This window comes from Platalea leucorodia (assembly GCF_965183815.1).
Source record: "Platalea leucorodia genome assembly, chromosome: 7".
NCBI classification, from domain to species: domain Eukaryota; kingdom Metazoa; phylum Chordata; class Aves; order Pelecaniformes; family Threskiornithidae; genus Platalea; species Platalea leucorodia.
The window spans coordinates 24,069,618-24,082,664 of record NC_138829.1 but is presented as its reverse complement, the minus strand read 5'-3'; the positions used below and the strand labels follow the sequence as shown (position 1 = coordinate 24,082,664).

Here is a 13,047-nt window from a genome sequence, read left to right as displayed (position 1 = left end):
AGTTTTTGCTAACATGTGGTGTGAAGTCAGTTCCCTATCCCCCCAGTAAAGTTTTTAGTCTATTCACATATCAAAAAGAAAGATAAAAGGCTAACGATAGAAAAGCATTATTTTTAAGCATCAGATATTTGACAGAGGTATTCCTGGATGGAATAATGTCTAGAACTGTTTAACTTCATTTTTATTAGATTTGACACTGATGTTAATATGTTAGTATGTTAATAAGTTAATGGTAATAAATACCTTCTGTTGTGTATACAGATGTTTCTGTACTAGCTGCTGAAAATAATTTATATCCTATATTAAGAGGGGAAGGACTTGTGGTTAAGAGGCTGTCACTGTTCCTAGGAAATCTGTGTTCTATCAAAGCTGCCTTTGTGACCTTCTTTGTGTTTATGAACTTTCTTATTGTTTATAAACGAAAATTATTTATGGCCTTTTTTTAGCAGGTATGCTGTGTATATGCTTATATATAGGTATTTAGTGGCTATTTTCCTTTGTTAACTGTCCTGTATATACGTTATTCCTGTATATACGCAACCCCCTTCCCCTTGTGAGCTAATGTGTGAATCCTGTAAGTAGCAGTATTAAAATGCCATCTTTTAAATGGGTGTTAATGGTTGGAGAGAAAGAGGAATATCTGTCTGTAAAGAGCAGTCTAGTACATTAATGCAAATATTCAAAGATAGATGTTTATCTTATTGGACTCAGAGGTACTTACAATAATTGCAGAAGTTGTTTTAAGGTACATTTATTCAGAGTGATTATGTTTATTGTTACTTTATGAATAACATACCCTGTCACATTAGATTTTAAATGCCATGGTTTGGACCATAGAACAGGGTATTTTCTCCTTTATGAATTTTACCATTACATATGCCAACTTTTTGTGGCCTACGTAATAATGAGTAGCAGAAATTAAGAGGGAAGCAGGGGAGGGGACAAAGAACTCCCCAAGTTAAGAAAATGTCTGTGATTACTGTGCATCCCCTGGGGTTCGCTTACCGACTGTTTCCCATTTGATACTGGGAGGGATGCAGTGGGCTGGCATGGCACTTCAGTTTTTGCAGATTGGGTGCAATCTATTAGGCTGTACTGTCACTTGCCATGAGTGATAAATATGTGAACGTGCTCAGATTTTCTCCAGTGAAAGATGTCTGCTGGGAGAAGGTCTCCCATATCTCTAATTTCTCATTAAGCCTCATTTGTAAGAGATTATGAGATCCCAGCACTAGGTACTACGGCAATAGGAGTACTGCTTTAAAAATAGAAACAGGACTTATGTGGTTTTATTAATGAACACGTAAATAGAAATGCCAGTTAAATTGCATATGCGACTGCCTCTTCACTACATAGTAACCTTACTTTACAGATTTGTTTCTTTTAAATCATGTGTTAGGGGGGAGTACAACATGGTGTGCAGATTTTGAGGCTTAAGAGATTGTCATTAAAGCTACTGTGCCGTACTTAGTTATTTATTTCTTGCTCAGAGTGATCCAATCAATAACAGAACAAAATCAAATACAACTCCCTCCCCTCCATGGAAGAAAAGACAAGCTAAATAAAGATGTCCAGGAGAAAATGCCAGCAAACGACATATTGATTTCCAGCAAAGGAGCAAAGTGTAAATGAAAAATATTCTTCTGACACAGTTATTAAGTGCAAGCCAGCACGCAAAGAAAACCCATTTACTCTTACTAGAGGCTGAGTCTTCAAAGGGCAGCTGATTCATCTCAGATCATTTGAGTCTCTAACTTTCTGAAACATAGGCTTCCCTTTACTAAATGTAAAGGATTTTTCTTTGCTTAGGCTTTGCTTTGAGAATGTAAGATGTTTACTAAAAATCTGATTGTATGCCAAGTAAGCAGAGAAGTTGTTTTCTCCCCTTTTTATAGCAGTATAAACAGAAGCATGAGGAAAGGAGGCAATTTTCCTGACGTCAGACAGTGAATTTATGACAATATCAGGAATATAAAATCAAGCAACATGAGAGCTCTGATTCAATGTCCTTGGCAATTTGGACTGGGGCAACATAAGAAGTTACTGCTCCCCAGCGGTCTGTCCTGCCCTTCTGCTGGTGAAGTAGATAATAAGTTTGCTCTTCACCAAGTGTAGTTCGTAACCCAGCAGATTAATAAAATTATTTCTGTTGCAGTTTAAGTTAATACATCAGACTGTGCCTATTAGGGACTAGGGTCTGCACCAGCAGGATGCTAAATTCTGGCAACAGGCTGGCTTTTTCCTACATACCTCTGAAACCTTTTATTGAGCGTTTTCTTCCTGTGTCCTGCTTTAAGCAGATGCTGAGGAAAGGGGGAGGTTGAAGCCTGTCCTGCCCAGTGCATTTGGCTGGTTGTCAGTTCTTCTGAGAGGGGATCACGACACACGGGAGACCACTCTGAAACTATTTTCAGAGCATTTCCTAAAAAAAAAGTCTTCCATTTGAAGGCTTTTGGATAAGCATTGGGAAACAACACTGTGTAAATTACTGTGATCTTCAGAAAATGAAACTCGTGAGCAGTGCCTGAATTTCAGCAGGTTTGTCCTTCCAGCAGCTCTCACTTATTTCAGGGTGGGAGTTGTTGTGGGTTCAGCTGTAATGCCTTAATTTTTAGGAATAATCTATTTAGTTAATTTAGTTAATGGTGGTACACTCCTTTCTTCTGGAGTTTTCACCAGCATCACTGCCACCTGCATAATGGTTATGCTCAAAGCAGAGGGCTGATGGTTTCTGTTTCAACTGACAGATTTGTTTCAATAAGAAATAAAATAGGGAAGGGGAACAAGCTGTATCAAATGATGAAAAGGACACTCAGTGTGAAAATTCTTCCTGTGTGATTACTCTGAGAGGCACTATACTCAATTACTTCAATGTATAGACACACAACTTTCATCTTCAAGGTGCTTCTTTGGAAGGAGGCAAATGCATGTGGAAAGGAGCAATAGGTTAATAAGGGTGGAGAAAAGAGTCTCCTCTAATGCCAAAGCTGTATCTTTTGTGTTTAAGCCAAGAAATTATATTTCACAGTCCAGTCCAAAACTCTTGCAAATCTTGAGGGTTACACTGAATAGTTTGGAAAAGACTTGCCAGTTGATCCTTTACCACATCGAGACAAAAGGAGCAGTGTTCTATTAGGAAAGGAAAGAAACAGAAAAGCTAGTGACTCTGTGTGCATATGTAATCAATAAACAACCAATCTAGATTCCCGGAGATGAAATTTTATTTATTTATTTAGCTCCTAAATAGTATGTAATTTCTTCAGGCCAAGAAATAAATTGAAAGGATTTAGGAGGATTTGCTTATCAGCAGAACACCACGTAGCATTACATTCCTTCTGCTTTTGGGAAGGTACATTGAAGTTGAGTTAAGCTGCTGTGGTTCAATACTGCTCTTTCCCCTGTCAGGGGGCCTTGAACAACAGACGGATTAATCCTCCCCACTTCCCTTTCTCCCCTCTTTGCCCTCCCTTCCCTTTCTCTCTCTGTCCACACCCCTCACAACATCATCACCCTTCCCACTGCCAGCAGACCGAGACAAAAGGCAGAAACATGATTTTTCCCCATTGTCTTTGCACAGTTTAGGCACAGAACAAGGTCTCTGAAATTTGGCATCAAACCTGGTCAAGAAAAGTCAGGCTTTACAGTCTTAATGAAGTATTGATTCTATTGAGACAGGCTTTCGGTTTTCAAAGGACTAATTCAGCTTTCAATGCTCTTTTTAAACATGACTGCCCATCACTCTGGATTGACACACAATTGGGGGGATTATTTTTTTGCTTTCTCTTACTTAACTGGGTAGGTACTTAATCTCTTGTCTGCTGTAGTAATGGACAAATGGCTGATTTTGTTAAGGGGTAGCTCTCTCATGATCCCTACCTAATGATATAATTTGACAGCAAATCAGCTTTTATGTCCAGCCGGGAACACACAGCCAGGAAGTGCACTTTTGCTGGGCTACTGTTGAAGGGTACATACCTGCTGGTTACCTACCAGCTCCCAGCCAGTCAGGGTCCTGGGAACATAAGGATGGATTTGTTCCCGTGGTCTGAACAGGTCTACAACAGTGATGTCTTCTTGCTCCAAGTACAACTAGCTGAAAGGCTGTGCTGGATAGATTTACTGCCTGCTTTGGAATGACAGAGAGAAATGCAAATGATGTGTTTATATTACGTAGTGATGGAGAGGATACAAATACCGAATTGATTTAGAGTGAATTAGATTGGACTGAAGATAGGTGGCGTGAGTTCTTCCTCACTAGGGTATATACACTAATGGTATTCATACCTGAATGTCTTGGGCAACTACTTAATCTCAGTACTGGTGGTTTCTGGTATTTCCTTGGGGAGACTTCTCCGTAGTTAATAAAGATCACTATTGAGATTTTTCTTGCTGAAAGTCATCCTAATTTTTTTTTTTGGCTTAATTTTATCCACTACTTTTTTGAAGCACCCTAAATAATTCATCTTCCTTCCTGATGTTTATTATACCCTTGTGACATATGTAGACATTTATCATACCTGTAGTCCTTGTTAAGTCAAGCTCTGATGTTTAGTTTTGCTAACCCTGTCTCATTCATACATCTCTCCAGTTCTTTTATCTTTTCCATGGCTCTCCTCTGAATTGCCTCCAATTACTCTACATCTTTTGGCATTGAATTCTCCAAAACTAAATGTAATGAGCTATGCTCTCTTGCTGTAAATTGTTGTAGCCTGGTTGAAATCAATGGCAATTTAAACCAACAGCGGATTTGGCCCTCTTGTTTTTGTATTCACCTCAAATGAGCTATATGAAGAAAAATTATTAGTTTCATGTTTTTTGATGCATTGCCTCTGCAGAGGCAGACACAACCTCAGCACCAGTGTGTGGGAGTGCAAAGGGTTTGCACATCTTTGTGGCTGTGGCTGTGCCACAATAAGAACATATATGTCATACTATCCAGTGCTAATGACCTGGAGAGGATTAATACCCTTTAGCAACAGATAGTAGATCCAGAACTCTCCTTAAAAGTTTATACAGTCCCAAATTGCAGCTTCTTTCATAATACCTCATTATGATTTTCACATTTCTAATATTTTTCCATTTGTATGCATATTCTTTCTATCTGTATGTAGTAGCTTGAATTTGTCCAGGCTGAGTCTCTCAGGTCTGCTATACTATAGTGAACTCCAGGGTATTTTGAAAATAAAGATTAAATAGAAAGTGAGAAACAAATATAAGGTGTAGAAAGGAGAGATGAAGGATTCCCATTTAATTGGAATAGTGTGTACAGAATACAAGTTCTTTAAAAAGCCCAGTTATCAAAGTACAAAAGGTTGAGGTATTCAAGCTAGAAGTGACACCTAATGAGACAGACACTTCCTCAGCTATCTTCTTTTGGGAAGGCAGCAAATGCCTTGAGCCTGTTCTTTGCCAAGAAACATCTTGGTTTTTGGAAGACAGAACAGCATCACTAACATTTTGCCATTCTAGGGGAGCATTTGTACTGTATGATGTTATACATAGAAGACAGTACATTGTCCATATTCCATAATAAATTTGAGATATTTAGAAAATACAGCAGTATGGGAGCAGTGGAGGGAGTCAAGTGGTCAGACTTAAGAAAAGTTTGTTGAGTTTCAGCTCTGTACATTTTAGGTGTGAAAGGCAAATGCACTGCTCAGATTAATACAACTCTATTTCTCCACCATTGGGAAGATATTTGTGTCTGGCATTTTGTGGTGGTCATATTTCAAGAAGGATTGTAAATTGTGATTCCTTGGCAGCAAAGAGATTTACACTTCTCTCACAACAAAGCATTAAGTGTTGCTTTTCAAATAATGGTGTTGAATTGGAAGTAATGTGTACATTGTGCAGAAGAGTTTCAAGCAAAAGGCAAGTGGGAGAATTGAATCCTACTTTACCGAGTGAAGCAACTGCCAAATATGTACTTCTGGAGGAATTTGTCTGGGGTTTGAATTTATGGGTCCTTGTCTTTTCTCTCCCACTAGAAGTAAGAACTCCATCATTCTTGGGTGCGTTATTTATAATTTCATAAAGCTGTTCTGTGACAGGACTTATTTTACCCAGCATGCTTAATCTTTCTCAAATAACGGTGCACCCAAAGAGCAAGGTGTCAAAAAAACTTTGTGGCTGGGAAAAGGAAGATTCAGCACCTGCCATTTTGTGTAGAACAAAGGAGCAAAGGTTGTGGATCTGACGCATAAATTAGGCCTTTGGACACTTGGAAGGATTGGACAGGAATGGAGTCATCTTGAGCAGGTCTTGCCACGCCATCCCAACTTTCCTTGCACTTTACATCCCACACCAGTATGTACAGTGTAATGAAGAAAGATGTAGAACTATCACCATAGTGAGATTGAAGAGACTCTTAGAGTGAATAATTAGGAGGAGGTGATTGCTGAACTAATAATTCATGGAAAGGAATGGGGAGCCAATTCAGTGAAATTGAAAGAATTTGAAGGTAAATATGCCCATAAATCCTCCAGGGTGGACTCAGAGTTTAGCACTTTCTCCTACCCCAGTTTTATTCCAAGGCAATTTCATTAAACACTAGAGAGAGGGAGAGAAAAAATAATAATATAAATGCCATAAAAAATCTTTCAGAGGAAGGAATAAAAAGGGTTCCTGCCAGAGAGAGATTTTATTGAAAGTTATTATAATACCTATCTTTAGTTTTATGGCCTTCAATACAGGGCCAAGTAATTTCAAAGCTGGGATTCTTTAAAAATGAAATACATATTTTAAAATAGTATAGTATGAATTATTATTTTTAATATAGAATTTAGCTAATATATGGAATAGAAAAAATATTTTCTCTCTCATGTTCTTTCCAATGAAAACACAAACATCATTTCCATCATAGCATACAGAGAAGTTTCATTACTATCATGTTGCCTGTACATAAGAATGTTGAGCATTTACCATCTCTAGATTACTGGGCAGACACTAAAGAATTAACCCGTTTACCTCCCCTGGGGCCAACGAGTGAGTATAATCAGCCCCATTTCAAAAAATGGGGACAGGGAACCAGAAATGGAATAGCTGGTTTTGCCTACTGCCTCAGAGGGAGCCGTTTCTGATGAGAAGAAATGATGTTGGTGGAGAGATTTCTGGGGTCACTGCTCACTAGCCTCTCCTGTCTTGTGGAAGCACCAAGTTTAATAACCATCCAGTGAAAATTCTCAGCTCCAGGAGGGTTTTGAAAGGTACAGATTCCAGTTACAAGAAGTTATGGTCTTCTGGAGGTTTCCTTGACTCTGTTTCTGTGGTCAGGAATTTTCTGCTGTTTCTCACTGAAATAGCTTTATTCCTCTGGGATGATTCAGATGTTGGTATCTGAGCGGAAGGTGCATGAAAAACCAATATGTGATGGAACTAGAAAATCAGTTAGTGATGAATTGTGATGAAAAGTACTGAGATTAAAAATACAAGATAGGAAATGGCAAGACAGATTAGTGTACTTATCTTTTCTGTGCTTTCTAGAGATCTCGTTAATGACCTTGACTTAAGTCTAACACCACTTCTGGAGGTTTTTCTCTTTTTCTAACCCTCATTTTTATACATACAAAATCAGCAGCATGGGACAAACAGCAATCACAGAGCAAGCAAAACTGGAATCTCAGGGCAAATAGCATGCAGTGGAGATGGGGAGAAAAGGACAGAGATTAATTTATAGAATCAAGTGTGGAACCAGTCATGAAAAAGCGCAGATACAGGTCAGAGCTGGTGAGTATTGCACATCACGCATTTGCATTTTGTCTGAGTCCAGCTGACTGTGCCCTTCTCCCTTCAGAACCAACACAAGCTGCATGAGGACTTTATAGAAGAAAATCTAGAACACATATCTAAGAGCGCAGCATAAATGTGGCTGGGAGGCCACAGAGGCTCACCTCACCCAGCACCCTGCTGCTGGCCCTGGCCATGCGTGGAGCCTCGGGAAGAGAGTCCTGAGCAGGACAATGCAAATAGTGGTACTTCTTTGGTCTTGAGTGTCTGTGGCACAGGGACTTCCCAAGCTAGGTATGGGGTATTTAACAGCTCTGGATGAATGTTTTTACTTTTAATTTGGCTGATCACTTCCAAAGTGCATCTAAACCTTTATTACCTACCAGTATCCTGTTGCAAGGAGTTCCCCAGTTTTTAAAAAAAAAAAAAAAAAAAACACAAACCAAAAAAACGTTGTGTAAAGAAGTATCCCCCGTTTTTTTCCTGGGCATGCTACCCTTCTGGTTTCATATGATGCCCCTAATAAGCCAGAGGAAAAAAAAGACTTATAATGGAACTCCTTATTCTTTACAAGTACTGAATCATGTTGTCAATTCAATTGGATCTGGTTCCGAGTTAATGTTGCATGAAGCCCTTAGATATGAGCAAATGGGTAAGTGGATAGGTATAGCAGTTGATAAGTGACAAGCACACATTGTTATAATTTTTATGTTTATTTCCTACTGGAAGAAAATCATCACTATTCTATGAGACCCACATGTGAATTGTCAGATCTTCAACTAAGAGCAAAATCCACACGCTGGAAATTCAACCTGGAAATCAAAACCAATTGTCAGGGTCTTAGCACTGTCTGAGCAAGGTCTTCTAGTAGTGATGGATAATTTATTCTTTATTCTCAGTGCTATCCTTAACATTCTTTTACAAGTGCTTTAGACAACTGTGATATAAATCTCCAGTTTCACTAGCTACATTTCACCTACTTAAAAAACTTTCTTGTAGTATGGTTTTGTTGACTTACTGTGCTAAATTACTTTACAATGGTGCAATTAAAAACTAATGTCTTTCTACCCAGGGACAGCTGCATTTCACTGTTGGAGGATGTGATCACTGTTTGTATAAGTTATAAAGTGATTTGGTGTCCTTTGGGAAAAATAATGCTATATAAAATATATGTGACAGGACCAGAAGAATTGTAGAAAGTAAATTTCTATTTTGTGCATTCTTCCTTTCTTGACCTCTCACTGAACAGACAAACCTTTAAAGCCATTTTGTTTTAAGAGAGAAGTCACCAGGATTTCAACAGTGTTCCTCTGTTTTCTATGACTGAAAGAAGATGCTAAAAAAATGACCTTAGCCCCTAAGGCGGGATATTGCTTTGTACATGTCACCACCAGTTCCTTTTAATCTTGCCTCCCCACTGAGGTAAAACTGAGTAATACATACAATAGGGATTCCCTTATTTCCTGGCTGTTTTTTTACAGATACTCTATTTTTAGAATTTTTATTTACCGTCAACCAATCCTATTTTTCTTTCTTGGCTCACTCTAAGCCACTGAAATGAAGAGTGAGGGAATGTCAGGTTCAGTCTGATCTTTCTGACTGACTGCTTGGTTCTGTTTTTTTCCTTAGCTCAAACGCAAACAGAGAGGGGGAGAGTAAGGACCTTCTGGCAGGGGACAGTGCTAGTGGTGGTCCTAGTGCTAGGACCACAAGAGGCTAAAGAAAAGGCTGGGACCTCAGAACACTTATACAAAGAGAGAACATGAAGCATGTTGGAGAAAGCCATAGCAGACATAGGAATGTAAAGGAGACCTTATTTAAAGCTGGAGAGTCTTTTTCAGGAATAAGGATTTGGAAGGCTTGTCATGATGTGAGATTCCCAGGAATATTCACCTGGAGTACTAAAGCACAGTGTACTGAAGTACAGCTGCCCTGCTCCTAAGGAGCTGAGATTTCAGCAATGCTTCCTGCCTGGTGAGGAACGTTTTAGTTGGTTTGTTTCAGGAGTCATCGCACTGATCCTACTGCTGGGATCTGCAGCACTCTGCAAGGAAAACTTGTCAAGGGAGACAATTTCAGCAGAAACCATGGTTTTAGCTGATGCTGCTGAGCTGGGGTAATTTTGTATTGTGTGCAGGAACGTTACAACCTGTGTCCAGAGGCTGCCACAGACTCTCCCTAATGGTCTGCATTACTAATTCAACTAATTGCAGCAATTACAGGCAGGAGATGCTGCTGGGAAGAGACACCAGTACACTTCTCTCTAACATGCTGCAGTACATGCTGCTCATTAATTAGACAAGAAGCAAAAAAAAAAAAAAAAAGAAAAAAAAAAAAAGAAAGAAAGAAAGAAAAGAAAGAAAATATCACCAGCTGAACATGCGAAGGAATGTGCTGAAACCTGTAAGGGCCATGAACAGTCACAGTTTGATTTAAGCCTTTCAGAACCAGACTTTCTAGCCTGTCAGCCCAGTCACAGCCACATCCCTGTTCACTTGGCAAGCAAGCAGGTGAGATGTTGGGCATACCTGACACGTGCAGCAGTTCTTCATCATGCAACAAATGCATTGCACAGATATTTACTAGCTGCCTGGGTGATGCATATTGTCTGAGTCTATCTTGTACATTTTTCTTTGCAGAAAGCATGTTCAGCCTGAATATGCTTCATATGCTAAGTCTCTCAGTAGGTGCCTTCTGGCTGGCCCTACACGGTATCAAGGAGCCCAGCTTTTTCCAACTGGACACATCTACTTTGGCTGTCGGAGGACGGTTGCCAGCCAAGAAGGTGTCGTAGCCCACTGTACTTATAGTGTTCACAAGCACAGTGCAATCCACCTGCTAACCTAAACAGCCTGGCAGGCGCACCACACCTGTGCACACCTGAAGTATTCAACAGCATAGGATAAGCACCGTTCCTCCAACAGGGGACTCCAGCTCCATGGAGGGCACATTTACACAGGCATATCTGGAATGCTTGGTACAAGTTAAATATTTTAAAAGTTACGATTTTGAAACATTTTTTTTTCTAGGCTACTTAGCTGCCTCTGTAGCAGCCTCTTGACTTGCAAGTATCTTATATTTTTTTTCTCTCTGTTCTTGTTCCTTCATTCCTTTCCTTCACATGCCAGACAACAGATGACATCGTTTCATCAGCTGAATGTTCCAGTGATGATGAAGATTTCATTGACTGTGAGCCCAGTACAGGTAAGTCAGGTCAGTCTTGTTTTGCTTGCTTTCTGATTTCATTTGCAAAAAACAATGCATACATATATTTATATGTGTGTGAATGTATACATATATAATTATATATGTATACATATGTGTGTATATGTGTATATATATACACTTATGTATATATACACTGTATATAAAATAAAAATTATACAGCCAAGCATCAGATCCCATGGACTTCGCAACAGCAAAATGCAGATCTGTAGTGACTATTAGGTTAATATAAAGTTGTTTCCATGGAAAGCCAAACTTCCTGAAAGTGATCCCAGCTAATTTAGAGTTCACATTTGTAGCAGTTACTTCACTGACACAGTGGGAAAGCAAAAATATCAATGTGGCATGTGGCAAATAAAGATTTATGAAGTGGGGAGGGTGAATGTTTGAAAAACAGAAGAGAACAAAAGTGAAGCAATAATGGGTTATTAACATTGTTTAATCTTTGTTACTTGCTCTGAAGATGAACTGTAAAAGGATACATTTGTCCATGGGATTTTGAATACAGTTAACATGGTAATGTATTTATACTAATTTTGTTTCCTGTGAGCCCAAAGAAATTGGGGACCACACCAAAATGTAGTTCTAACATAACAAAATTAGTAGTAATTCTTGCCCTGTTATCTGCAGTGATGCTTCAAAATGTATCCATTAAAGAGTCAGAAGGATTGGACATGTGGAACTGACTCAACTTCTCCCTTTCAGATACATTTTGATAAATTGATGGCTTTTGTTTCTGGTGAGATATATGATGTGATATCCAGCAGGCAACTGCAGTCTATTTTATTTCTTACAGGCTTTTTCAAGTCTTCTTTTTGAGGCTTGCCATGAGTTAAGCATTTCTATAATAGAGAACAGACATCATCGAATTTCTGTGTACATTTAAAAGAAAAAGAGGGAGTTTGATTAGAATTTTTTGTCCTTAAAAGTGAAACATATAAATAGTTTAGGGGTTTTTTGTTTTGCTTTGTTTTGTTTGTTTTTGATTTGTTTTATTTGGGATTATTTTTTTTTCTTTAAAAAAATCCCAAGAAAGCATTATGGATGTTCTCTTTCTAGTTTCCTGAAGCCATTTGATTAATACAGCAATAACATTAAAATTCACCCAAGGCTAGTGCTTTCATATTTCTCTTCAATTCATCATGCTGTACCTGCATTTTTGGTAGAACTTGGTCCTGCAGTAATCTGAGATTGGCATTGCCTTGTAGCTGGGAACTTCCACCTGTACTCTAGACTTCCCTGTGATGGCAGGGAAGGCAGTGACACAATGACTGATGCTAACAGAGAGCTCAGCCTACTCCCATCAATTTTTTCACAGATCTCTATGAGTTTTTCAACTCTGCACCTGGCAGAAAAGCAGTCCAAATAATACTAGATTGTGAAGCATAAACAGTGTGGGTATTGAGATTTTAAATAAAGGTACTAATGAAATGCCAGCGCGGTGATTATCGTGAAAGTGACGCATGAGATTAATAGGACCATGCTAAAAGGACTAATGTACCACAACTCATATGCAAGTGAATGGATAGGAATCATTTCATTAAAGCTTCACTAACATTTCAAGACTTCATTTTTTTTTTTATTCCGATAGCCAAGTATTTCAATTAAAGGAGAAAACAAGATCTTTATCAGACTCCTCCTCTTGTGCATTATTGTCATTTATGTTTCAACGCAGAAATCACAATTACTTCAATGGCTAGAAATTGAAATAGCAATGTTTTCAGTTGTGCTGCCAGTGGAAAAATCAAAGTTTGAGGAGAAATTTGGTAAAACAGGATGTTTAGCATGAAATTTCAGAGTGCTTTAGAGCAACATTTTCAGACTAAAAATACCTCTCTCCTGACACAGTTAGAAATCTAATGCTACAAACAGGTACAAACTGGATTTATAAAAATGACTTGCCTTTGAAAATCCTGCTAAGCATTACAGTTGGCAGCTATAAGTGCCTACGGACATTTGAATATCTGCTGTGTAAAATAATATGATTCGCTGAAAACCTGCTGAAGGTACTCTCCTAAAGTACTAGACATTCTTGAAAATTTCACCCTTTTATTGCACCCTACTCGTCCTCCATAGGATGGTAGCACATGAGCCACT

General features: G+C 38.7%; 1 protein-coding gene across 8 annotated transcripts in view; it reads left to right on the top strand.

The window, feature by feature from the left end:
• Positions 1-13,047, top strand: part of NRXN3 (neurexin 3) — a gene marked incomplete at both ends in the record, with an annotated part of 985,035 nt that overhangs the window by 936,127 nt on the left and 35,861 nt on the right. For 4 of the 8 annotated variants that reach the window (XM_082316881.1, XM_082316884.1, XM_082316882.1 and 1 more), the window contains one exon: positions 10,854-10,938. In XM_082316881.1, coding sequence (XP_082173007.1) covers positions 10,854-10,938 — 85 coding nt within the window. The remainder of the gene's footprint in view (positions 1-10,853; positions 10,939-13,047) is intronic. The other 4 variants (XM_082316885.1, XM_082316883.1, XM_082316888.1 and 1 more) reach the window with 1 other exon arrangement.